Below are 25,717 nucleotides of genomic sequence, written 5' to 3' on the forward strand. Positions count from 1 at the left end.
CTCACCTTTCAGTTGTGCTTTGTGGGCCAGATCCTGATCTTACGTTGGTGTAAAATCCAGAATAACTACACTGACTCAAACAGTTAAGGCTTATCTAGATAAGCAGTTAGTGACCAGCAAGCTGGGGTGTAAATCTACAACACAGTGGTGTGTCACACTAAAGGTCCTTGTGGACACCACTACCACACACAGTGCAATTTTAGTGCATGGTAGCAGAGGCTACGCAGACAGTCAGTATGCGACAGGCTAATGAGCGGTACATTTACATCCCAGCTTGCTGCACACTAGTTGTTCGTCTAGATAAACCTTCAAGTGTACTTTATTTGGTTTCCTATTGCTCTTTCGCTTCCTTGCACTGTCCCCATGGACTCCTTTTCCAGCTTCCTTTTTGGACGAGACATGTGGGTGTTTTGAACAAGATCAATTGATGCAGATGTAGGTTTAGTCATTTAGGTCATTCATCTTGATCAAGTGAATTAACCCCCACTCACAGCAGAGCAAGAAGTGTCTCTGAAGTGGACTCAAACCCCATAAAGCACACACCAAGCAATAGTCGAACGGGCACAAAGAAATCTGTTTTATTAGCAATAAAATAGCTATTTAAATTCTGGCAGGTTAGAGGAGACCTTGTAAACTAAACTATAGAAGAACTGAGACGTTATCTAAAGCCTTCAATTTACAAATGTTTTGCTTATTCCACACTTATCTCCTGCTTTTCTTCCCTTGATTTTAAAAGAAATTCTAGGGGGTATCTACATTATCATAGGAATTATGCTAGTAATAACTATATTTAAATACAGTTGTCAGTAGGAGAGTTCTAGCACAATCTTCCTGTCCAGGGTGAATAGGGATTTTTTTCCCAAAGGACTTTGCTTTCCAAACTATGAGTTAGGCCATAGCTAGACTGGCCATTTTTTATATAGAGTTCCAATTATTATAGCACAGTTTGTGCAAGGCCACAAGAAAAATGGGAGTGAATCAGTCCTGCATACTGATGCACATTCAACTCAAACCAAGGCCAATTTAGAATACTTAGGAGGCCTGTGTGAAGTGGTTCTGGAAAATCTATTTATTATCCATTTACCAATCTGCTGAGGATTCTTCTTTCATAGCACAAGAAAGAATAATAAGTATCACTAAAGGAAAAAGAAAAGGAGTACTTGTGGCACCTTAGAGACTAATAAATTGGTTAGTCTCTAAGGTGCCACAAGTACTTTTCTTTTTGCGAATACAGACTAACACGGCTGTTACTCTGAAACCTGTCATTACTAAAGCAAAGTTCCTCTGTATGCAAAGTATTTTCATTAATAATGAGGTTTTATTTGCTGTTTAAAGATTGACTTGCTTTTTTTCCTGTTGTGTCACATTGTGATGCAGAAAGCCAGCCGATGAATTATACTACGGGAGATCAAATCTCCTCTTAACACAGTACATGGTGCTGATTCCTGCCCCTCTGCCATGTATATTGGCCAAACCTGACAGTCTCTATGCAAAAGAATAAATGGACACAAATCTGACAACAGGAATCATAATATTCTAAAACCGGTAGTAGAACACTTCAACCTCTGTGGCCACTCAGTAAAAGATTTAAGGGTGGCAATTTTGCAACAGAAAAGCTTCAAAAATAGACTCCAGTGAGAAACTGCTGAACTTCAATTAATATGCAAACTAGATACCATTAACTTGGGTTTGAATAGAGATTGGGAGTGGCTGGGTCACACATATTGAATCTATTTCCTTAAGTTAAGTATCCTCACACCTTCTTGTCAACTGTCTAAATGGGCCATCTTGATTATCACTACAAAAGTTTTTTTCTCCTGCTGAGAATAGCTCATCTTAACTAATTAGCCTCTCACAGTTTGTATGAAGAAAAGGAGTACTTGTGGCACCTTAGAGACTAACAAATTTATTTGAGCATAAGCTTTCGTGAGCTACAGCTCACTTCATCGGATGCATTCGGTGGAAAATACAGTGGGGAGATTTATATACATAGAGAACATGAAACAATGGGTGTTACCATACACACTGTAACGAGAGTGATCACTTAAGGTTCCTTCTCCACTCTGAACTCTAGGGTACAGATGTGGGGACCTGCATGTCTTTAAGGTGCCACAAGTACTCCTTTTCTTTTTGAAACCTGATAGTTTGTATGGTAACTTCCAACTTATCTGTATGTGTATATATATCTATATCTATATATCTTACTATATGTTCCATTCTATGCATCTGATGAAGTGAGCTGTGGCTCACGAAAGCTTATGCTCTAATAAATTTGTTACTCTAAGGTCCCACAAGCACTCTTGTTCTTTTTGCAGATACAGACTAACACGGCTGCTATTCTGAAATTAAATGATATGATATTACTCAGGCTTGATAGTGTTTATTCGTATAGGACTTTATCCTGGACATGGTCTAAAACTGGTTCTGTCTTCTTTACCTTTCGTTTGCTGTCCTGTATTCCTTTCATTAACTAGCTTGTTTTAAAACAAGGGAGCAATGCTGGGAAATTAAACTAGTCACATAAATACACTCAAAAAGAAAGATGAAGAAGGGCAATAACAAACAAAATGGACAGTAAGCATCCTGTACTACATAGTACAATTCTTTCACAGCAGTTGCATAGCCATTCCTACCACCACAGACCCTGACTCCTCTCTCATAAAATATAACGCCTGGACCAATCTACATTTACTTCACCACTGATCTGTAAATTCAGCAGAGAAAAAAATAAGAGACACTATACCACAAGATGGCAGACTTTCTCTTCTTATTTTCCTCTACATTTCCCCACCATTTATCATAACTCCCTCAGGACCAAGTAAGTTCCTTTGTGGCTACAAACTTCAGAGAAAAGAAGAGGTAATTTTTGCTACAAGTGAATAAGCAATGTTTGGCCACATTTTACGAACAAGGCGTACGTTTTCCCTTTGCAAATATACAAAGACACGGAGGCAATCTAATCCTTTCTATAATTATATTTACTTGCCCCAAGTCTGGAAAACTTACTTCTATGAATCTTATGTGGCAGTACACTTGCCTACTCCTAGGAACAGTTGTGGTGAGGTTGAGTCTAGCCATATTACCTCATTATGTTCCTATTCCTAAAATAAATGTAAGATGGATTTTGTTCTCTTATCTGTCCATTATCAGTTAACTGTGGAACAGACAGATTTTTTTCCTTTATAAATTATCATCATTGCTATCATCATTGTAGGCACAGGTCCCACATCTCATTTCTATTACTGGGGGGGGACAGGAGGGGGGGGGTGAGATGCCCAATCCACTGACCTCTGTCACTGATACTATACAATAACCAAGGAGAGACAAATTCTAATATTTATATGTCCAAAAACAGGGGGAGGGGGCGGAACAGAAAAATGTAAATCATTTTCTTATCATTCAGTCCCTTCTCTATTTTACATTCTCCTGCATGTTACATGGAGCTACAGAAAGACCCCCTACTCTAATGACCTCATTTTACCAAAAGGTCATTGACTTTGCCCAAACTCTGCCTTCTGGAACAGAAAAACTCAATAGCACCTCTTCAAGCTAACCTAGTGGTGGCATGTTTTGTCTTGTGTGTATGTTTACAGCTGCTCAACAGTGGACAGCACCAGAATTACCCAAAGGGGGTATAATTTGCCCTATTGTGTTACCAGCAGGATGAGATTCTCTCTTACCTTATGCTTGTGCTCTGAGGCCCCCACTTCAGCAAGGCACTTAAGCACATACTTAACTTAAACCTGAGGCATCTTTGTGTGTGTATGTGATATGTGTGGTGGTTTTATGTGTTATGGAGGAGCAGTTCTCATATATGTGAGGCAAATGATATATGTGGGTGGTATATAATTGATGTTGCATTGCGGCAGGGTGGGGGGATGGGAAGAAGGGCTGTGGGGGATGGGAGGATAGGGGGAACGGCTGTCCGGGGGTGGGGGGAAGGACTATGCGGGGGGGAGGGACGGTCGGTGGGCAGGAGGGGCCGTGTTGCTGGGGAGGAAGGGCTGTGCGAGGGGGAAGGATGGGGGGAAAGGCTGGGTGGGGGATGGGGAGAAGGGCTGTGGGTGGGAGAAGGATCGAGGAGATGGGAGGATGGGGGGAAGGGCTGTGTGGGGGAGTGACGGTCGGTGAGCAGGAGGGGCTGTGTTGCTGGGGGGAAGGGCTGTGCAGAGGGGAAGGATGGAGGAAAGGCTGGGTGGGGGGGATGGGGAGAAGGGCTGTGCGAGGGGGAAGGGTGGGGGAAAGGCAGGGGGAAGGGTGGGGGAGAAGGGCTGTGGGTGGGGGAAGGATAGGGGGAAGGGCTGGGTGGGGGACGGGGAGAAGGGTTGTGGGTGGGGGAAGGGCTGTGGGGAGGGAAGAATGGGGGGGTGGGGGGGGAAAGGCGGGGGGGAAGGGATGGGGAGAAGGGCCGTGGTGGGAAAGACTGGGTGGATGGATGTGGGGAACGGCGGTCGGTGGGCGGGAAGAGAGGGATATGTGTCCCCGCCCCCTCGCCTAGCCGCTCTGGCTCCAACGTCAGCTCCGGCCTCTCCGCCCCAGAACGCCCGGAGCTCTGCGAACCAGTGAGGGGCCGCGGCCGGAAGGGCTGCGTGCGGCTCTCGCGCCCTGCCGGCCGGAAGAGGAAGTAGCAATTCCGCCTTCGTCTCCGGGTGGGGGTGGAGCTCGAGCTCGTCCTAGCTGGGCCAGTGGTCCCGTCCGCTCGGCGGCACCGGTGAGTGCGGGGCGGGAATTTCCCACCACGGGCACAGGGGAGACTCCCGCCAGGCGCCAAGAAAGTACCCCCCGTTCCGACGGGCTCCTCTGGCGCCCCCCACCTTGGGAGAGGGGCATAACCGCCCACCCCCTCCCCCGTTCCGACGGGCTCCTCTGGCGCCCCCCCCCCCGGGAGAGGGGCATAACATCCCACGCCCCCCCCCGTTCCAACGGGCTCCTCTGGCGCTCCCCCCCCCCGGGAGAGGGGCATAACCGCCCACCCCCGTTCCGACGGGCTCCTCTGGCGCCCCCTCCCCCCCCGGGAGAGGGGCATAACCGCCCACCCCCGTTCCGACGGGCTCCTCTGGCGCCCTCCCGGGGGAGGGGCATAACCGCCCACCCCCGTTCCGACGGGCTCCTCTGGCGCCCCCTCCCCCCCCCGGGAGAGGGGCATAACCGCCCACCCCCTCCCCCGTTCCGACGGGCTCCTCTGGCGCCCCCTCCCCCCCCCGGGAGAGGGGCATAACCGCCCACCCCCGTTCCGACGGGCTCCTCTGGCGACCCCCGGGGGAGGGGCATAACCGCCCACCCCCTCCCCCGTTCGGACGGGCTCCTCTGGCGCCCCCTCCCCCCCCGGGAGAGGGGCATAACCGCCCACCCCCGTTCCGACGGGCTCCTCTGGCGCCCCCTCCCCCCCCCCGGGAGAGGGGCATAACCGCCCACCCCCTCCCCCGTTCGGACGGGCTCCTCTGGCGCCCCCTCCCCCCCCGGGAGAGGGGCATAACCGCCCACCCCCGTTCCGACGGGCTCCTCTGGCGCCCCCTCCCCCCCCCCGGGAGAGGGGCATAACCGCCCACCCCCTCCCCCCGTTCCGACGGGCTCCTCTGGCGCCCCCTCCCCCCCCCCCCGGGAGAGGGGCACAACCGCCCACCCCCTTCCCCGTTCCGACGGGCTCCTCTGGCGCCCCCCACCTTGGGAGAGGGGCATAACCGCCCTCCCCCGTTCCGACGGGCTCCTCTGGCGCCCCCCACCTTGGGAGAGGGGCATAACCGCCTGCCCCGTTCCGACGGGCTCCTCTGGCGCCCCCCACCTTGGGAGAGGGGCATAACCGCCCACCCCCTCCCCCGTTCCGACGGGCTCCTCTGGCGCCCCCCACCTTGGGAGAGGGGCATAACCGCCCACCCCCTCCCCCGTTCCGACGGTCTCCTCTGGTGCTCCCCCTCCCCCGAGAGAGGGGCATAACCGCCCCGCCCCCCTGTTCCGACGGGTGGTCCTCACCGCCCACCCTAGGGTGAGGGGAATAACCTCCCCTTCCAGTTGGCTGCTTTGGTGGGCCTCACCCTCCTTTTTCAGAACATGGATGATTCTCCCTTCCTTTCCCATTACCCCCGCCTCAGGAGAACAGATTAGGGTAACCAGATGTCCCGATTTTATAGGGACAGTCCCGATATTCTGGGCTTTGTCTTATATACCTGTTCTTCCCCTACGTCCCCCCCCCCCCCAATTTTTCTTACTAGCTGTCTGGTCATCCTATATCAGGTGCTAACAAGAGTAAACATCCCTCATGCTCCTAGGGACCTGCCCCTAAACCACTTGCCTTCTGCTTAAGTCTCTCTTCCTTCCACATACCATGTTTGTGCAGCAGTCACACCTGTCTCAGCAGTTACTGTCATTAGAAGAGAGTGTCATGCTCCAGCTCAGACAGGCCAAGTAAAGCCCAAGAGATCCGCTTTGTTCCTGTGCCCTTTCATAGGACAAGGTTGTTAATAAATTGAAGACTCAAAATAATGCACAACACTAAATAATAGTGACTGTTCCTGCCGCCCACACCTTGGAAGGGGAATGATTTGTGCTTCTATGCTAAGTAGCACTTTCCTGCCTACTATGGGGAGACCCACACTAGCACTCCCCTGACTTTGCTGCCCTTACCTAAAAGGAAGGAAACCTTATACAGTACTTACCTTTCTGTAGGTTATATGCTTTCTCCTACTCTTAACACCTCCACCTGTAACTCCCAGTTTTAAAGGCCCAAACTCTGTAACAGATTAATTGAAATGTATCTGTGCACCCACTGCCCTGTTACAAGGACCGCTATGCTGGTCTTCTGTATAAAGGCACTAAACTCTCAAACCCTTTCCCACAGCTCAATTAATAAATCTGATTAGGAAATAATCCAGATTATTGTTTCCCAGGACGGACAGCTGAGACCATTCTGCAGTTTAGTTGTTAAGGAGAGAGCCCACAGAAAGAGCATGCACCTTACTATACATGTGGCAAGACTCAAGTTTAGCCTGATCTCCAGTGATAAATTCCCCAGCCAAGGAAACGCAGTCAATCTGTGTGGAATGAGAGGAGAAGCAGGATTGTGAATCATACTTGGTTATGGCAAGGCTTTGTCCTTCAAAATAGCTTTACTTGATTAAAGTTTTGGATTGAATTACAGTGAAAACCAGGTTTCAGAGAGGTAGCCGTGTTAGTCTGTATCAGCAAAAAGAATGAGGTGTACTTGTGGCACCTTAGAGACTAACAAATTTATTTGGGCATAAGCTTTTGTGGGCTAAAACCCACTTCATCAGATGCATGCAGTAGAAAATACAGTAGGAAGATATATATACAGAGAACATGAAAAAATGGGTGGTGGTATATCAACTGTAACTAGACTAATCAATTAAGGTGCGCTATTATCAGCAGGAGGAAAAAAAACTTTTGTAGTGATAATCAGGATGGCCCATTTCAAAGAGTTGACAAGAAGTTCTTTTGACTGATGTTTCAGCTGACAGCTGCCTGTCGCAGCAATGATTACTTACCTGCAACTCTGCTTCTCTGAAGATACCTGGATTTCTATGCTAGGGTTCTCAGCTCCCTGGCATGAGACAGGCTGGAGCTTCCTTAGGTCTCCAAAATTTTGAGCCCATGGGGCATAGGCAGCTAGTACTCATTCTGATAACAACTGCCAGTTTCCACTTCCTTTGTTAGAGTAAAGGTAAGCTGTTCCATCCAGTGCACAGACAAGAAATTGAACACAGATTTCTGAGGATAATGACTTTGTGGGAATACTTTTACAGAATTAATATGGAAACATCTTTATCCTGTAACTTTACCATAATAATTAGGATTGGTAAAAGCATTATAATTAATTCTTGCTGCTCCTCTCATGACAATGTACAGTGGCTTAACAATTTAAACTACAGAAGAAAGTTAAAGGAACTATAATTGCAATTTAAAATTTAGGAACTTCTTTTAAACTATGAACAGAAAAAAATTATGTTGAGATAAAATTGAATCTTTACAAATAATTATTTCCATAACCTCTCAAAAGGTGTTTTTTCTTTCTAGGAAAAAATGGTTTCTGAAAGCAGTTCTTTTGTGAAAGGTATGATGTTAGGAGGACTCTTCTGTGTGTTTGTTACACTCGTAGGACATATTAAGATGGGCCATGGGACTAAAACACATCACCATGAGCATCATCATATTCAAGCACCTAACAAGGAAGATGTCTCAAATTTGTCAGAAGGTGAGCGCATGGAGCTCAGCCATAGTATCCGTGTTTATTGTATCATCCTTGTAAAACCTAAAGATCTTGGAAATTGGGCTGCTGTGAAAGAAACATGGAGCAAACACTGTGACAAGGCAGAATTCTACAGTTCTGAAAGCGTTAAGGTGTTTGATTCTGTTGTTCTCAACACAAATGACATGTGGGTGATGATGAGAAAAGCTTATAAATTAGCATATGAACGCTATAAAGATGAGTACAACTGGTTCTTTCTAGCACATCCAACTACATTTGCTGTTATAGAAAATCTCAAATATTTCTTGCTTAAAAAAGACGCATCGCAGCCTTTTTATATAGGTCATACTATAAAATCAGGAGAGCTTGAGTATGTAGATGGTGATGGAGGAATTGTCTTAAGTATAGAGTCCCTAAAAAGACTCTGTCAAGTTTTTGAAGACTCTGATAAGTGTCCAGAACAGGGAGGCTTGATCTGGAAACTCTCTGAGGATAAACAACTAGCAGTCTGCCTGAAATATACTGGAGTATTAGCTGAAAATGCAGAAGATTCTGAAGGAAAAGATGTCTTTAACACCAAATCAGTTGGTTCTCTTATTAAAGAAGCAATGGCTAATCACCCTCAAAAAGTAGTAGAGGGATGCTGTTCTGACATGGCCATCACTTTCAGTGGACTGGCTTCTAACCACATGCATGTAATGATGTATGGTGTTTATAGGCTCAGAGCATATGGGCACAATTTCAAAGATGCTCTGGTTTTCTTACCTCCCGCAGGTTCAGAGAATGACTGATATCTGTTCAAAGAAGGCATATGTATTGTGTAGAACATGCAGTCAGCTGTTAATGCATAATGTGACTTGCATGTATACAAGCTGGTGCAATTTTTGTATTTGATGGTTTCTGTGTATTTTTTGCACATCAGGGTTTGGTCATTTTAGTTTTAAAAGGGGGAATCTTTTTTTCTAAAACTTTTATACAAAAACGTTTCTGGCGCTTGACTGTGTTGGAATGAAAAATGTTAACGGTAATGCTAAAATCTGTGATAAAGGAAATGAATTTATAGGGATGTTTGTATGGCTAAATATTTATAAGTGAAAACAAATGAATCTTAATCTATTGTAATTTAAATATATTTTTGCAAGATTTTTTGATTTTGAACTCTTCCATGCACTTCTTGAAAATCTTTATCTTTCTAAGATGTACAAATAAAAGTGAAAATACAGATTTAGTATTAAAGTACAACTTTAAGCTGTTTTCTTTACCCTAGTGCATAGAGCAATTTTTTCAGTTTGGTGTAATCTAGAATAGAAATGTCAGTGGCCTGAATTTTCACACTTTCAGGAAAAGGTAGCAGCATTAATATGAAGAAACCTAATCAACTTCATAACCTGCTGAAGGCTGCTGTACCTACTGATTGACTAAGCAGCACTAACGTCTATGAGAAAAACATGCATTTCCTCTGTTTTACTTTGTACACTTGCTAGCACTCTGCACAGTTCAGGGACAAAAGCATATCCACTGTCTTCACTACCTTCTGCAAAAACACCAGTGAAGCTGAAAGTAAGAGGCAGCATACAGATGGATGCAGGAGACAGGCATCGAGACAGAGGATATGATGAAGCATGTTTGATATTGCTGTTGGGGCCCATCTAAAAGGTCCTTCTAACCATCATTGGGGGCTGGGAATCTTCATGTAAAACAAGTTTGTATGGTAACTCAGGACATGGTCTATTAAACAGAATTTTCTAGCAGTTAGCAATTTCAAAAAATCAAGATGGCAGTGTACCTTTAATGGATTCTGGCTCAAACCACTGAAGGTGACAATATTGAAATGCTGCATCTAAAACAAATATTGTTTGCTCTAAATCCTAGTCACAAACTTTTCCTGCTTTCCATGCCATAGTAGACATTACATACATTACTACATAGACATTATGTACACTGGTTTTATATATTTACATCCCATCCTCAAGATGACTAGTTAACGGTCTACATATATCACTACTTGCATGGAAATAACTTGGTTAGCACAAGGGTGGGTGTTTTTGTTTGTTTTTAGAGAAAATATCAACCCTATGATTGTGGAAGCTGTTGTACTAAAATTTCACCTTTACAACTGAAACTAGTATTAGTTAGCCAATTGCAAGTGTCACAGAAAGGTAGATACTGACCCTCAGCTTCACTAAATGTGTAGTACAGACAAATAGGGAGCAGCTTTGTAATGGGGAATGACCAGTTAAAAATTAAGATGAGAGGGTTTTTTCATTCTTTACTATTTCTATAGTTAGAGTATCCCTTTAACTCATTCATTTTTTCAAAAGTTGTTACTGTGACATTAAAATCTGTTAAGCTGTGGCAAAGTACAGGAAACTTCAACCAAAGGTAGTTTTATCAAATGTGGATTTACGTTATCAGACGTCTTATAGAAGAACCAACCAAAACTTGTAGAAGTTAAACATTTGAAATACATATATTTAAAACAAACTGATGCAGCTGTTGGCAGATTTCATTCACTTCATCTAGTGAGCTGTCCTTTTTTTAAAATACCTGGCTTGCTCTTATACTGTACTTTGCATCCAGAGATCTGCTTTGTACGTTAAGGATTGGCTGGTTCATGTACTTGTATGCACAACAGAGATTCTCAAAATAGTTGGATGTGTTAATATGCTTAAGTACAAATAGTTAAAAATAAATTTTAATAATCCATTCAATTAAGTCAAAGAAAGTGCTTATATATTTTCTAAATTCCATATTCATAAAATAATCTTCAAGATGCTTTTGAACTGCACTTATGGTCAGCGAAGAGACTAAAAATAGGCATCTCCTGACTCAGATCTCCTGCTGTGTAATTCCCAGTTCACATGGTGACAAGTTTTCACTCCTGTTAGGAATCTAGTGTCATGTGTTAGGGGAAAGGGAGCTAAAACGTATTTAAATCCATACACAAAATTAACTAAATTCTACTTAGAGAAGTTATGGCTGATGTGAGAACCAGGGAGAGCACAGCTTGAATTTACAATCCTGGATATTAGAAAATGCTAGTTTAGAAATGGAGCAGGGCTGAGCTGGAAGTCAGTGAAGCAATAAATGTGGAATACTACACTCTCTTTAGAGAATAACTACATTTTAAATCATTACAGTCTCTATAAGTCACCAGCCTCAGTCCCCCAAAGTCAGTATCCCAGTAACAGCAGTATGAATGCTTCAGCCCCACCCTTGAGTTTCAAGAGACATGGAAGGAGGAGCTACAGTTGTCATGTAATGTTGGTACTAGACTGTTTTCAGTTATAGATCCTCTTGTCTACCTCCACATTTCCAACATTTTCTTTGTGGAAAGGGCTATGATTTTTACTGCACTCTTTCCCCAGCAGAAGGGAATGGGCAATTTTAGCAGGTTACTGAGTTTCCAACAGTCTTTTTGGCAGGGGGAGGGTCAATAGGCATTTTCTTCACACTTTCTTTGTTGATGCAGATAGGCTAAAACTGCAGCATTGGCTGAGGCCTGGCCTACACTCAAAGCTGCAGCAGTTCAACTAAAAAATGTAATTTTCATTAACTTGCTCTGCGACTGGACATTCTTAAATCAATGTAAACTTACCCATCTATAGTTACAGCAGGTTAAAATGATAAGTGTGTCCATATCAGGATCTGCCCTGACGTTACTATTCCTTTCCAAGAAATGACAAGGTAGGCAGTGTTAGAGCTATTTTCTTTATATGAAAGCAACTTTAAAACTATGCAGATCTTAGCTAGAAGTTGTTAGAGATAAGTTACTCCCTTCCCCTATTCTGTGAACTGGAACCCGTTCACTTCCATTTCTTGTTATCAGCTTTCCTTGTTACCCAAGGGAAGTTTAGTTGACAGTATTTCATCATTTAACATCAACAAGAAAGTTAAAGGGAAAGTAGAATCAATTTCCTGTGCAACCCCTCCCAGGACAGGCCTAGCTTACTGTATTGTGTCAGTAAAATAAAGGAAAAAATTCTGAATTTACTTGAGTAGTACAAATAAAAGCATGTAATGTAATCCCACATCTGGTTAACGGTGAGTTCAGAGAAGTTTTATTACCAGGTTTAAAAACTGACATGTAACTGTTTTAGAATAAAGTGTGAGCACTGTATAGCTTTCTTTGTTCAACAATGATAGCGTAGTAGCTACCAAACTGGTTAAGTTAGTTTTCATTCCTTGGTTACTAGAATAAGTAGGTGGAGCATTAGAATTCTGTCACTTTCAAAACTGACACCTTTTAACTTAGTGTTAGGTGAAGAGGAGAAATCTTCAAGCTAGCACTACCTATTGTTAGATAAAACACATTTCATATCCCATAGTTGTAATAAAACTTTAGGATAAGGGAAGAGTATTTCTCTAAGTCAATGGTTCTTGAATTAGAGTATCCAAAAATGTTGAAACAAAACACACAGAATGAGACAGAAGCCATTTGATACAAAATTAAAAACTGCAAATACAAATAAAAAGATTTACAATATGAATAAATCTTTCCAACAATGAGTCAGGTAGAGTTATTACTCTGGTCATTCCAGATCTTTCCGCACGACAACATTCTTTCTGCAGGCACAATCACTTTAATGCTGAGGAGTCTATGCATGCAGTCCCCATTTATAAGTAGTAACAGCACATGTGCAGGTGATAGGGTGCACAAATGGAGGCCTAGTTGATATTTCTTTTAAAATGTGGCCCAGAAATACTAACTTCTGGTTACAGAACCTGTTAGCAATTACCACGGTGGCCATTTAAAGTTTCCCCACTGTTACTATAGATTTTCAATGCAGGGAAAAACTGATCTCAAATATGGTGTGGTAACTGATCATTTGAATAGCGTATCCTGGTCATGTCATGTGTCTCACAATCCAATGTTTATATTATAGTCCATAAAACTAATTGCATCTTAAAAAGTGGCCACTCAGCTGAGTAAAACATTCAGACCACTACTGTTGGACAATAAATTAGAATTTGACACAAAGCATATGGAACATAGAAACATCCAGTTTGTGTGTTGAAAAGTCAGAAACTAACATCCTTCTTGACTTCCTGTTATCAAAAGCAAATGCATTAACACATTTTAGGAATTTTATATACAACAGCATTAAATATATCCTAAATCCAATTTAAATTACTGTGCTAGGAGAGAGCACAACATTTTAAACTGTTAGCTTTCTCTCTTCTTCGCAGGAAGTGTTCTACTCACTGTTCACATATGGCCTTTTCATCAGATATATCTTCAAGCATTCTGACAACATGGATTTAGGATAAAAGCCTAAGAACTGTAATAGAGTCTAGAAAACTATTGCCGCTAACAGGACTTTAGCATTCACTTGATTTATTTAGCGTAGCCACAAATAAATTTGTACATTCAGTCACATTAAAAACAAAAGGAATTACAAAGCAGTCCATTTACTCTAAGTGCATTCCTTTGGGGGGTCACACCATTTCTTTTGCTTCACTTATATGTCTTCATATGCCAGAGGCCATCATTTAAATAATGGATATTTTCAATGCCAATCCCTTTGTTGACTTTCTCACTGTGAAAGGAAAAATTAAATGTAAAAAGGTATAATGGTTCATTACCATATATTTCCAGTTCAACCCAACTAACCTTTTGGGCTCATCTACATTAACGTAAGTTAACTAACATGACTACAAACTGTAAAATACATGGAAAGCTGTAGAAAAGCCTCTTTATGTAAGCTGACTGACTTTATACCTTAGTTTTTAATTTGAACTTTGTTATTTTGTAAAGATGCTGTTTAAAGTACATAATAAAAAAATAATCCCTGAAGTAGGTAGGAATCAAACTTTACTGCTCAGCTGCACCTCACACCACAACCAGAAATATCTGACAAAGCAGTATGAAACTAGAAAACAAACACCATCTACCAGAAGAAGACTGTCCACTGCTAAGAAACACCAATAAAAACAGTCACACTGAAATGAAATTATAACATTTGTCATCGGGTGGACTTCCACTCACTCAACCATCTATCTGCCTGCTGATTCTCCTTTCTCATGCATAGAGCCCTGCAAATCCACAGGTATCCACTTTATATCTGAGGATAGCACTGTGGCTGCGGATACAAATTTTGTATCCGAGCAGGGCTCTGACGGTAAGAGCCAGGCAGGCAGCTGTGAGGAACCATGGCATGGATCCTTCACCTGCCCTGGGTGGAAGGTCGCTTGGGTCCCATGCACAGGGCAGGTGGAGGGTCTGCCACAGCTCGCCACCTGGCTCTTACCATGGCCAGGCTGCAGCTCCGAGCAGCCGCCTTCCGCCCTCCCACCCACCCCCTCGGCCAAAGTTGGGAGAGCCGCACTGGCAGCTGTGGGGAGCCTGGGTCTCTACATCTGCCCTGGGTGGGGGGGCTAGGAGGCAGGGATACTGGGTAGGGGTGCAGGGCTCAGGTTCCCTGCCCAGGGCAGGTGGAAGGTCTGCCGCAGCTCCACACAGCTGCCCACCCAGCTCTTATTGTGGCCAAGCTGCGGTGCTAGCCGACCCCCCAGCTGGAGCTGGGTCCAAGAGAGCTTTGCTGGCAGCTGTAGGGAGCTTGGGTCCCTCCACCTGCGCTGAGGGGCAGGGACACTGAGCTGGGGGACTGCTCTGGTCCCCTGCCCAGTGCAGGTTGAGGGTCCGTCACGGCTCCCCCCGACCCAACTCCAGCCGGGGAAGGGAGCAGCTTGGATCCACAGCCCAGCCACTGTAAAAGCCAGATGGGCAGCTGTGGGGAGCCGCGGTGGACCCTCCACCTGCCCGTAGCGCGGGCGCGGGGGGGAGGAGGAGAGCAGCCCCTGGCTGTGTCCCCAACCCCAGGCTCCACACCCAGATGAGGGTAGGTGGAGGGTCCGGGACTCCACCCGGGCTGCCCACGGCTCTCCCTGACCAGGCTCCCACAGGGAGGATGCCTCAGAGCCTCAGCCTGGCCCTCAGTGTAGAGCCCTGCAAACCTGCCGATATTGGCAGATAATTTTTGCGGATAGTAGATTGGATGCGGATACACATTTGTGTATCCGCGCAGGGCTGTACTCATGCAAACTTCAATGGCATCGTAATTTTTTCTCCTGCTGGTAGGCTGTGCAGTCTCCTCCAAAGCTAATGTTCTTATAGTCTCATCAATGAAGCAGCAAGAGGTACTAATGACCTATGACCAGCCCTCTCCCTCTGGATAGTAGTTCTCTACCGATGTAACACTCCATTTTTAATGGCCTATATTTACTTATTTATTTCTTAATTTAGGGCCCCTGCTCAACATGATCATGTACTGATCCAGGCCCTTTCATCTCAGAGTGTTAGGGACATCACACAGAACTGAACCTCAGCCATCTTCATGACAGTGCAATGTACTACCACCACCAGGCCACTGCTAGATGTGTTTTAGGCATATTTTAACTCCAAGCCACATTTGTGCTTCCCTTCCACTCATTTATGGTAATTAACAACACAGGCTGTTTCTATACATTGGAATCCTTCAATTCAAATCATTTCCTAATGCCTGCTAAGATGACAAAAGTCATTCAAGCAGCAGGAATCTCCCAGTTGTCATCCTACCAATATGTAATTGCACCCTTTTGACAGAACCCTCAGTTATTCAACCAACCCTTCTATTACTTGAGAAAACTTCACTGTCTTCAAAGTTCCATTACAAAAATTATAACCAATCCCCTGGCATACATCCTGGTAAGGTGTCAGAGACTGAACACATTGCTGGAATCCAGAATTTGAGAGTTCTAATTCCAACTCTGCCACCAGCTCCGGTTGCAGGCAAGTCACTTAGTGGCTCAGTTTCCCCATCTATAAAATGAGAATACCTACTTCCTTCATGAGAGTTGAGAATTGCAAAAAGTAACTGAAGTGCTCTGAAAACTGCAAAGAGCTTTAGAAGTGATATTCTTCTTCTCATAGCCTTTTGTTTCTAAATTATGCTTTGTGTGTGTATCCCCTTAATACAAACACCATGTGGAATTTAATTGCAGGAAAAGAACTGCAATCATTCTAGGTTTAAGAACTGGAAGAAATGTTATATACGTCTGGATATATTTATTTATTTTAAAACAACAACTGCCCCATTAATCTAATGACTAGCCCAATTGTAAGCAGCAATTTGACTTGTTACTTTATCAACCTTCTGTCATTATTTTCTGCAGCTTCAATCAAAGTGTTAGGTGAGCTCACAAAGTACATTAAAAAGCAGAAGATTATGAAACTATATATTGTAGTAACCTAGGCACTATATGGGTTCTCTCTATTCTCATTTTCCTTTGTCATTTGTTTTCTCCTCTCTATTCCCTTTTCTTTCTCCCCTTCTGTTTGCCTCTCTTTCAGAGTCAAGATATTCAGTGGTTAGACGGCAAGACTGGACATTTGGATACCTATGTTCTAGCCCACATCTACAATGACCTTGGGCAAGTTATTGCAGACCTGAGACAAGAGTACATGTATCCACACTTCCCTCTATGTCCTCATCTGTAAAATGTGGATAGTGCTACAATAATAATATTTATCTACTTCTCAGGGAGAGTTTCTGCTTATTTGATGTTTCACATGTTTACAGTGCCATATAAAGAGCCTCAAGGTGCAGAAATTTCAAAAGCCTCTCACTGATTTTAGGAACCTACATAACATTTTCAAAAGTCACTTAGGCATGGTCTACACCTCAAACTTAGGTTGACCTAGCTATGTCCCACAGGGGTGTGAAAAATTTCAAACCCTGAGAGACACAGTTAAGCCCACTTAGTGCACAGTATAGATATCACTACGTCGATGGAAGAATTCTTAGCTGCAGCGCTACAACTGTGCCACTGTAGCACTTAAGTGTGGACAGTGCCTTAGATACTTAGACCAACCCTCAGGCTTCTACACTGAAAAAACTTACGTCATCATAGCTACATCTCTATGGGGTGTGAAAAATCCACACCCCAAAAGACATAGCTATGCCAACCTAACCCTCCAGTGTAGCCAGCACTTGGTCAACTAAAGAGTTCTTCCATTGACCTAGCTACCGCCTCTGATTGAGTTGGATTACCTACAGCAATGGGAGAACCCCTCCATGCTGTAGTGAGAGTGTCTACACTGAAGTGCTACAGCAGTGCAGCTGTAGCATTTTAAGTGTAGACACTGCCTAAGCCAGTTAGGTGCTTTTGGGAAAAAAAAAAAAAAAAAAACTTACATTAATAATAGTTAGGAGATAAAGGTTTCCACCTCCTTTCTTTTGCAGCTAAAGAAACATCCCTTTCTGTTAATAGAATATCAGGGTTGGAAAGGACCTCAGGAGGTCATCTAGTCCAACCCCCTGCTCAAAGCAGGACCAATCCCCAATTTTTGCCCAAGATCCCTAAATGGCCCCCTCAAGGATTGAACTCACAACCCTGGGTTTAGCAAGCCAAAGCTCAAACCACTGAGCTATCCCTCCCCCAAACCATTCTCTTCTCTACTGCCTCCTCTAGTAGTTTTTCATTTCGCTTCTCTCCCATGAATGGGCCTCTAAGTTCCAGAAGAAACTTAGCCAAGCTATCTAACCTCAGCAAGCACGAATTCTATGCATGGGAGATGGACTAGGGTTAGGACAAGAGAACAACATGAAGAAAAAGGGCAAGTGGCAGAAATAAAGACTGCCAGTAAGACTTCTAATCTCTACTGTCCTGGCAAACATGAAAAGTTCACTGCATCACTGTGATGGACTCAAGCCTCCTAAACCTCAAACTACAACTCTCTCCGGACACTGAGTCCCATCAGTTAGCAAGTATTTTATATAGAGATAATTTTTGTTTGCTGTTTTATGTTCATAAAGGCCTCAAACAAAAGTAACAAGCTGACACTGTCCATATTTCAGAACATGATCCCTCTTCCCTTTCTCTCATGCAAAAAAATAAAATAATAGTTTGTAGTTCTGCAGGGGGGAAAGGAGAAAAGACCTAAATAGATTTTTCTGTGCTTCTTAGAATGATTCAGCAGGAAACACGCCTGAATGAGTTCTGCACTTGGAAGGAACAGCAGTACAGCCACTCTGATAAACTCTGACTTAGGTCACTGTCTTCTAAATGTAATTAAGAATTATCACAAGGGGTAGGTTATATTGTATATCAGTTTTAAAAATGAGACTCACATGTCCTCAGCTGACATCTTCATGACTCCGACACACAGTGCATGTTGTTTTCCTTCTGCCATTATTGCCTACAACGTAGAGCTAAGGAATACGGGTTTGTTTGTTTTTTAAAAAAGCATATTGCAGAAAAAAAATAAAAGCAGCAGAACATTAGGAAACACCTTTTCAGAAGTATCATAGTCACTAGGATAACTGTTACCCTTTTACTACTCTCAAGAGCTTAGTTTTTAGAGATAATTGTAAGCACTAAAGCACTGTATTCTTGTACAATGTCTCACTGAACAAACACTGTGCAGAATATTAACAAACTAGTGCTCTAGATTTGTTAAGCAGAAAAAATATAGTGCGTTAAACTGCTGAGTCAATGTGGGAAGAAACACAGCCACAGTTTGTATGGCCTTTAAACAGCTGTGAAATAGAAAAAGCCATGTGAAGTCAGTACTGTATTGCTGTTAGTTTAACTGCTTCCTTTGTGCCTAATAGGGAAAGGTGATGGCCCTGCTCTACTTAAAAGAATGATACACTGATTAAAGTTGTACATCTGGGATGCTGTTTTCAACTACTCGGAAGCCAAAATCCTGAGGAACGTAACCAATGACACAACTGAAACAATAAAGTTGTAACACAAACTCTGAGCCAAAGCGTATTCTGAACTTCACAAATAAGTTCCCACCTCAGACCTGACAAACTCATTACACTGAACACATTTTGCAGGGTATTATCCATAAATAGTAACATGTAAGGTATCTACAGAAAGCTCGTAACTTGTGAATATTAATAATCATTGTGAGATGTACGTACAGGTAATATTTAAGGCATAATGTATCTATATTGAAAGTATGCTTTATGGACTTGAAGTAAAAAAGGTCTTGAAGTCACTAGGATGTCTCGGTAATGTCCCACTTGGGCAAGGGTGGGGTTGTCATCCTGCCCTGTTTGGCCAGTGATGCAATTTTCAAGGCTCAATTGTTTAGCCTTGCGCATTACTGAGACTTTGAATAGGAAACCATCAGAGATAAAGAGACACAGTCAAAACCACTTAAAGGTGAAAAAAGAACATTACAACAGAAAGAGCTTCACCCTGGCTGTGACTAGAAACCAAAACCTGTTTTCAGTAGAACTGTGTTGAGAAGGACACACTGCTTCCAATCCATTCACTGACTGGGGTGCTTTCACAAAAAATTTGGATTCTGATTATTGAGGAGCCACCACCCTGCTCTGCAACAGACTGAACTTGGAGGTGCGGGAATCTATTTTATTGAATAGGAAAGGTAACTATTGTAAGTATAAATAGAGATTTTCAATTTATATCGTAAGCACTTGTTTCCACACACTCTTTCTAGTTAAATCATTATTCTTTCTTAGGAAAATAAACCTACTTTTGTTTCTAAGCGCTCACAGGTGCTGTGTACTTTACATGAGTAAAACTAGTAAACTAGGGAATGCTGCACAGGATCTGAAAATTCTGTGAATAGCCAGTGTCAGGGGCTGGGTATCACAAGGGGATGTTTCAAAGGGATTCATGAGCTGGGGTGCACCTATTGTTAGCCTGCAGGCAAAGGAAGGGCTGACATAAGCCCAGAGGAGAGGGCATGAGCAGGTGAAGGGCTCACAGTGTCAGGGAGTTGCCACCCAGCTACCAGACTCCCCCCTCGCTGGAGGCAGGGGGTAACAAAGTGACTCACAGTCCTGGGTACATCAAAAACCACCAGAGAAGTCAGATGTATGCTCTTTCATTACTAAGGGCACGTCTTCACTAGCAACGTTAAAGCACTGCCGCAGCAGCATTTTAACGTGACTTGTGTAGTCGCAGCATAGCACTGGGAGAAAAAAACCCACCTCCACGAGGGGAACGGCTCCCAGCGCTGACTACACTGACACTTTATAGCCCTGAAACTTGCAGCGTTCAGGAGTGTGTTTTTTCGCACCTGAGTGAGAAAGCTGCAGCGCTGTAAAGTGCCAGTGTAGACAAGCCCTAAGGCTAACAATGACACATGCTAACTAACAGTAGCAGCACAGTAGAAGCATTTTAGATCACCCAGCTTGGATCTGCCGACGGTTCCAGTCTCAGTCAGTGGAGAGGCGAGACCAGAGATTGGAATGCTTGCCCCCTTCACACTCAATGGAGTCCATCACAGGCATAGAGTAAAATCTTGCCTCTGATCAATTGCAAGGGTCCCTTTGACATCAGTAGGACCAATATTTCATCAATATACAGTTGAGCAAAGCTCTCAACAGATTTATTTTTATTTACTTTTGTGTGGTGAATTACATCTCTCCTCTCCAGTCTCCTTTTATACTAGTTTGAATGATTTAATGATAGTTATGCAATAAAATAATTATGTTCAGATTAACGAAACACCATCCTGACCCTCAATGAGCCCTTAAATAAGAACTACAGACAAAACTGTAATCATTAGTGACTATGCACCAATACCAACATAAGTAAGAACTATGGAACAATCTTTACTCTGCAGAAGAATCTGAATGCCTCTGTCCCTTATCAGGCTATTAGAGTTAGGGCCCTGGAAAAGCTAGGATAATTCAGGACAGACTATGACTAACTTGTAAAATACAGTGATAGACAATTCACTCATCTTGTGGCACACATGAATATAACTGACCAAGAAGGATACAACAACTGTATCAACAGCAGCAGGGTAAAGTTTTGCTCCAGGAGAGGTCAGGCCAGGACACATTATATTCGCTCCACTGAGTACAAATTTAATGGCTCCTTTATCAACCTGCTGATGTGGTAAAATAAATGGATCTGGGGTGGCGGGGGGGAAGGAGAAATGAAGAATTATGATTTACCCCACTGTAGGAGGGATGACGACAGACATCAGTAATCCATGCCATTGGGTGGACTCAGTAATACACCTGCATGTTCTAGATCAGGTTAAAAAGGACAAAACAAGTTACAGGTATCACAAATTTAGTTTATTATGGTAGTAGATTTTTTGGGAGATTTATCATCACTCCGTCAGTTATCTGGAGGTCATGCTGTTTGGCAACACCCTCTCCAAAGGATATGAGCACTGTCTCCACAGTTTTCATCCACTACTGATCCAAAGAAGATGACTAAGATAGTTGAACCTAAATCTCCCACGCATTTAGTAACAATTTCAGTAAGCGTTCTCACAATGACAACGTTATTGTTTTAAAGTATCCAAATCTCCATGCCCCAAAACAAGTAAAGATGCAGTCCTTCGCCAGAAAGCTTTCAGTCTAGATGTGATGGGGCAGAAGTAGTGAGGATTACAGACACACAGAAAAGAGAAAGGGATCAGAACATACAAGTGTCAGAGAGAGAGAGAGAGAGAGAGAGAGAGAGAGAGAGAGAGAGAGAGAGAGAAGCTCTGCAAAACTACATTTACAATACTGATATCAGTTCTGGACGTCAGGTAATATTTTCAAAAACACCTATGGCACTCAGAAGCCCAAGTCCCATTAATTTTCAGTGGGATTTAGGAGCTTTTACAAACGTTATCCTTTGGTACCAGAATAATGTAAACAAACAGGAAGAATTCAGAGAAGAGAAACAAAACAAAATCCAGAGGGATAGATTTTACCAAATATATGTTTTAGAGCAGGAGCGGGTGGGGTTGAGGAGCAAAATACATATTACAAGGACATTTACATGATAACCACATACCATTATTTAAAAAAAAAAATAGAATCAAAAGAAATATTGGGTGGAACCGGGGAATATAACATGAGGAAATAGGATAAAACAACAATTTAGACTGAATGTCAGGGAAAAGTCTCCCAGAGGAACTGGGGGAAGCTTCGCACATTTAAGAACAAGATTTCACAAAGTATCACAAAAAATGCTGTAGGGCACAATCCCACATTGGCAGCAAAAAGAACTAAGTGACTTAGCTTTCTTCCACCTGCAGCTTACTGATTGGATCTATTTTGTTTTATCTATGACAGAGATATGCAAGTGGTAAGTTTTGTTTGATACAGTAATTACAGAAACCTATTTGAATTCCACTCATCCCTTATTATGCCCAGCTCCCAAGAGACTTACATTTGTGAAGTAACCTTAGCGTTGGGTAAAATGTCCCTTCTCTTTGCCTGAAGAATAGTAACTCTCCATTTACTGTGAGGATTTCTATATGTTCATGACTGCAAGATAAAAGAGTTATTCTAAGAGCCAATTACTTTTTTGGGTTACTGCATCATACTACTCAGTTTCTCCTGCATCTCACCATTTGTTTGATGCAGAAACAGGGCATTCAAGCAGTAACATTTTAGTCACAAGTTTCCCTACTAAGCTCATATACCTAGTTCCTCAACATTTCCCCCCTTAGCAGCAATACAAAAAAGAGGCACAGCCCTTCAGTCACTATGGGTCTGCTTTTTTTTTTTAAATTTAACATTTGACAGTGAAGTTCAGTACAAGTGCACTGTGTATAAAAAAAACTGAATTAGTCAAGTCAGACTTGGAAGGCCAGATATGGTGAAAAAATGCTCTTCAGGTTTCCACCTCCTCATAATACACTCTTCTCAACCCCACTTACTTAACCATAAGCAAATAAGATTTGAAGAAGATTTATATTTTATTTATTTTATTTTGTCTGTGTGTGTTGAAAAAGATATATTCTGAGGGATAAAAATTCCCAGTAACACCAGCCATGCACCAGGTGATGGTTCAGTTATTCGAATGAGTTCTTACATAGCTTTCCAAAAGCACAGTGAACATGGATTCTTTTGAACTAGTCATAATTTATAAGCTCCTACATGCACTCTCATCTATGATACCCAAGAGAAAAAATATTTCTCAAAAAAGACTTAATTTTGCTCGGACACAGAAAAGTAAACAAACATCAAGGCAATTTGGGAGCGGAGGTTACCAGAAGAGAAACTTACCATCTTACTATTTTGACAGGATCTTTCTTTGGCATAATTTGGTTTAGCCATGGTTCAATACCAGGAAACTGATCTATCAGTTGGTTCTTAATGCCTTTAATAACTGATGTCTTCAGCTGGATGCAGTTGGATACGTTCTCCTTTTCATCAAACCTGCCAAGTCACAAAACAGACTTCACTGTCTGCAATATGCCAGTATGATCACTATTTTAAGTTTAAAAAAGTACATGTAATTTAGCTATCAAATGTCTGGCAGTACAGAAGTTGTACATCTTTCACAAAAGGTTACAATTTAATGCCCACATGTACTGCTCACAAAAACATTTTGTAACTTTAATCTAGGCAATATGCAACTCATTTGTTAAAGGAAATACATAATCAGATAATTGTAATACAACACAATTTACAACTTTTCAGTGGCAATTAAATGGCATTTAGATGCCGAATACTTGCTTTCACAGCAAGTAAAGCCCAATATTCTTCCAGTTTGGGTCAGTCCCACTGAAGTCAACAATACTCTAGTCTAGTCTAGTCCCCTGCATTAATGACTGGCTTAAGTATTACCTCGACCTAAGTATTATCTTTAGGTATAATGTGAACCTATTAAAAATCTTGACAGGCTAATTGTTTAATAACATTCATTTTGTTATTAGAGACCACTAGAGAAGATCAGAAAGACAGCATTATAAAGAGAGCATCAAGCCTACAGCACTGAATGAAATGGTGAAATATCAGTGGGCATTTTATCCCCTGCGTTACTTAAAACGCACCCAACGAATAAAGACCAGCCAGGCCCAGGAGCTGAGCGATGGTAACACCGAGGTACCCACCCGGCATTCCTATATACGGCTCCACCTCACAGCACGGGATCTCTACGACTGATGCCCTTCGTGTCACCGTTGGCTACCCCCAGGCTCTCTCAGCCCCACCGGGGTGCGCGGTGGCTGCGAGGGCGATGGGGCGGCCCTGGGGCGGGTGGGGGGAGAGGAAAGTGCCCACCCCGCCCCCAGGGGGGTGAACCCAAGCCTGGCCGCAGGGAACGTTCACGTTCAGAGCCCCTGCCCCTCTGTGCCGCCGGGAGACGGTGCCAACGACCAGCAGCAGGGGGCGCCGCTACGCCCACGGAGGAGATCAGCGGGGCCCCGCCCGCCAGCACGGGACCCCAGCTCCGCCGAGGAGGGCGGGGCCCGGCTCCACACGGGGCGCCCATTACATCCCGCTGCGGCGGCAGCGGGCCCCCCACTTACTTTTTGAACATCTTGGGGACGCTGGGTGCCGGCCAGATGAGGCGGGCGGGTCCCTGGGGGGCCGGGCGGACGGAGGAGCTGGCGGTAAAACTGGCATCCACGGGCTCCGAGTCCTAGATGCTTCACACGAGGCCCCGGCTCTCCCGTCAGCCCCAGCCGGAAGCGGGCCCGCTTTACGGCATGTCGCACCTCACCATAACAACGGAAGCTCGACTGCCAGCCGGGGGCACTACAACTCCCGGCGGGCAACGCGCGGCACCGCCTCCTTGCGCATGCGTGCAAGGACTGGCGGCGGACGGTTTGCGCGGCTCTGCCCGCCCATTCCACCTTGCAGCTTTGACGGGGTGAAGTGTCCCGCCCCTCCCCCCCACAAGCCCTCCTTGCCTTCGCTCAAGCACAAAGCCCAGCTAGGGGGCCCAGACAGCAAATCTGAGAAACCAGAACAAGGGGTGGGTGGTAACATGAGCTTATATAAGAAAAAGACCTAAAAATTGGGACTGTCCCTATAAAATCAGGACATCTCATCACCCTAAGCCCGACCCACCCTACCCGAGCCACAGCGTCACCGCGGCCCCTCGTTACCCTGCTCGCCCTGTGTGTGAACACAGCACCCTGCCCTCAGTTACACGTGCCTCCCCCACATCCCCATCCTGGTCTTGTTTCCCGACCCTCCTCGTTAACCCCTATGCAGGCCTGCAGCCCCATGCACCGCTGAACCCTTGCACGCCTGCTGCCCCCCCATGCAGCCTTTGTGAAATCATAGCCTATGGTTCTGCTCACCTTCACCCTGCCTGGCTGTGCAACATCCTTAAAAGTCTTGCTAAGGATTTACTAACTGAACTGCTTGAACTAAGGTTGAGGTGGTTAGGTCAGCAGTGCAGACCGATTGTGAGAGATGGAAGAGTGCCAAGAAAGCCCACAACCTATGGAGGTTGAAAAGTGTGTGGTTAATAACTCAAAGGCCCCAGTGCTGTCCTCTAGCAAGCTCACCTCGCAGAAGAAAGGATAGGTTGTGGGGGTAGCTGAAGAGGAAAGGAGGCCATGACACCTCTCTGTGCTCCACACTGTTGTGCAGGGGATATGCAGGGGCCAGGGCCTCTAGTGAGCATTATTCCATGCCCCCCTCAAAACTTTGAGAATACAGTAAATCATACTAATATGGAGAGGAAATTGGTAGTATCACTATACCATAACACAAAGAGCCCTCGCCCTCCATGCTTGTACTGAGATCCACAGTAGATTCAAAGACACCTGTGGCTTTGGAATGTCCCTGTGAAAGTTAA

At 44.0% G+C, this 25,717-nt stretch overlaps 2 protein-coding genes across 2 annotated transcripts; one reads left to right on the forward strand and one right to left on the reverse strand.

The window, feature by feature from the left end:
• The first annotated feature begins 4,607 nt into the window (after positions 1-4,607).
• On the forward strand, positions 4,608-9,358 carry C1GALT1C1 (C1GALT1 specific chaperone 1). The gene is made up of 2 exons (XM_077827238.1): positions 4,608-4,711; positions 8,029-9,358. Exon 2 carries the CDS (start codon positions 8,035-8,037, stop codon positions 8,989-8,991), a length of 957 nt encoding a protein of 318 aa, XP_077683364.1. The 5' UTR covers positions 4,608-4,711; positions 8,029-8,034; the 3' UTR covers positions 8,992-9,358.
• A 2,877-nt stretch (positions 9,359-12,235) lies between these two features.
• On the reverse strand, positions 12,236-24,602 carry MCTS1 (MCTS1 re-initiation and release factor). The gene is made up of 6 exons (XM_077827239.1): positions 24,435-24,602; positions 23,188-23,340; positions 22,346-22,443; positions 20,949-21,082; positions 18,313-18,380; positions 12,236-13,740 (listed from the first exon to the last, which is right to left on the reverse strand). Exons 1-6 carry the CDS (start codon positions 24,443-24,445, stop codon positions 13,659-13,661), a joined length of 546 nt encoding a protein of 181 aa, XP_077683365.1. The 5' UTR covers positions 24,446-24,602; the 3' UTR covers positions 12,236-13,658.
• Between the last annotated feature and the right edge of the window lie 1,115 nt (positions 24,603-25,717).

The sequence above is a fragment of the Eretmochelys imbricata genome, chromosome 9, assembly GCF_965152235.1.
Source record: "Eretmochelys imbricata isolate rEreImb1 chromosome 9, rEreImb1.hap1, whole genome shotgun sequence".
Taxonomy (NCBI): domain Eukaryota; kingdom Metazoa; phylum Chordata; order Testudines; family Cheloniidae; genus Eretmochelys; species Eretmochelys imbricata.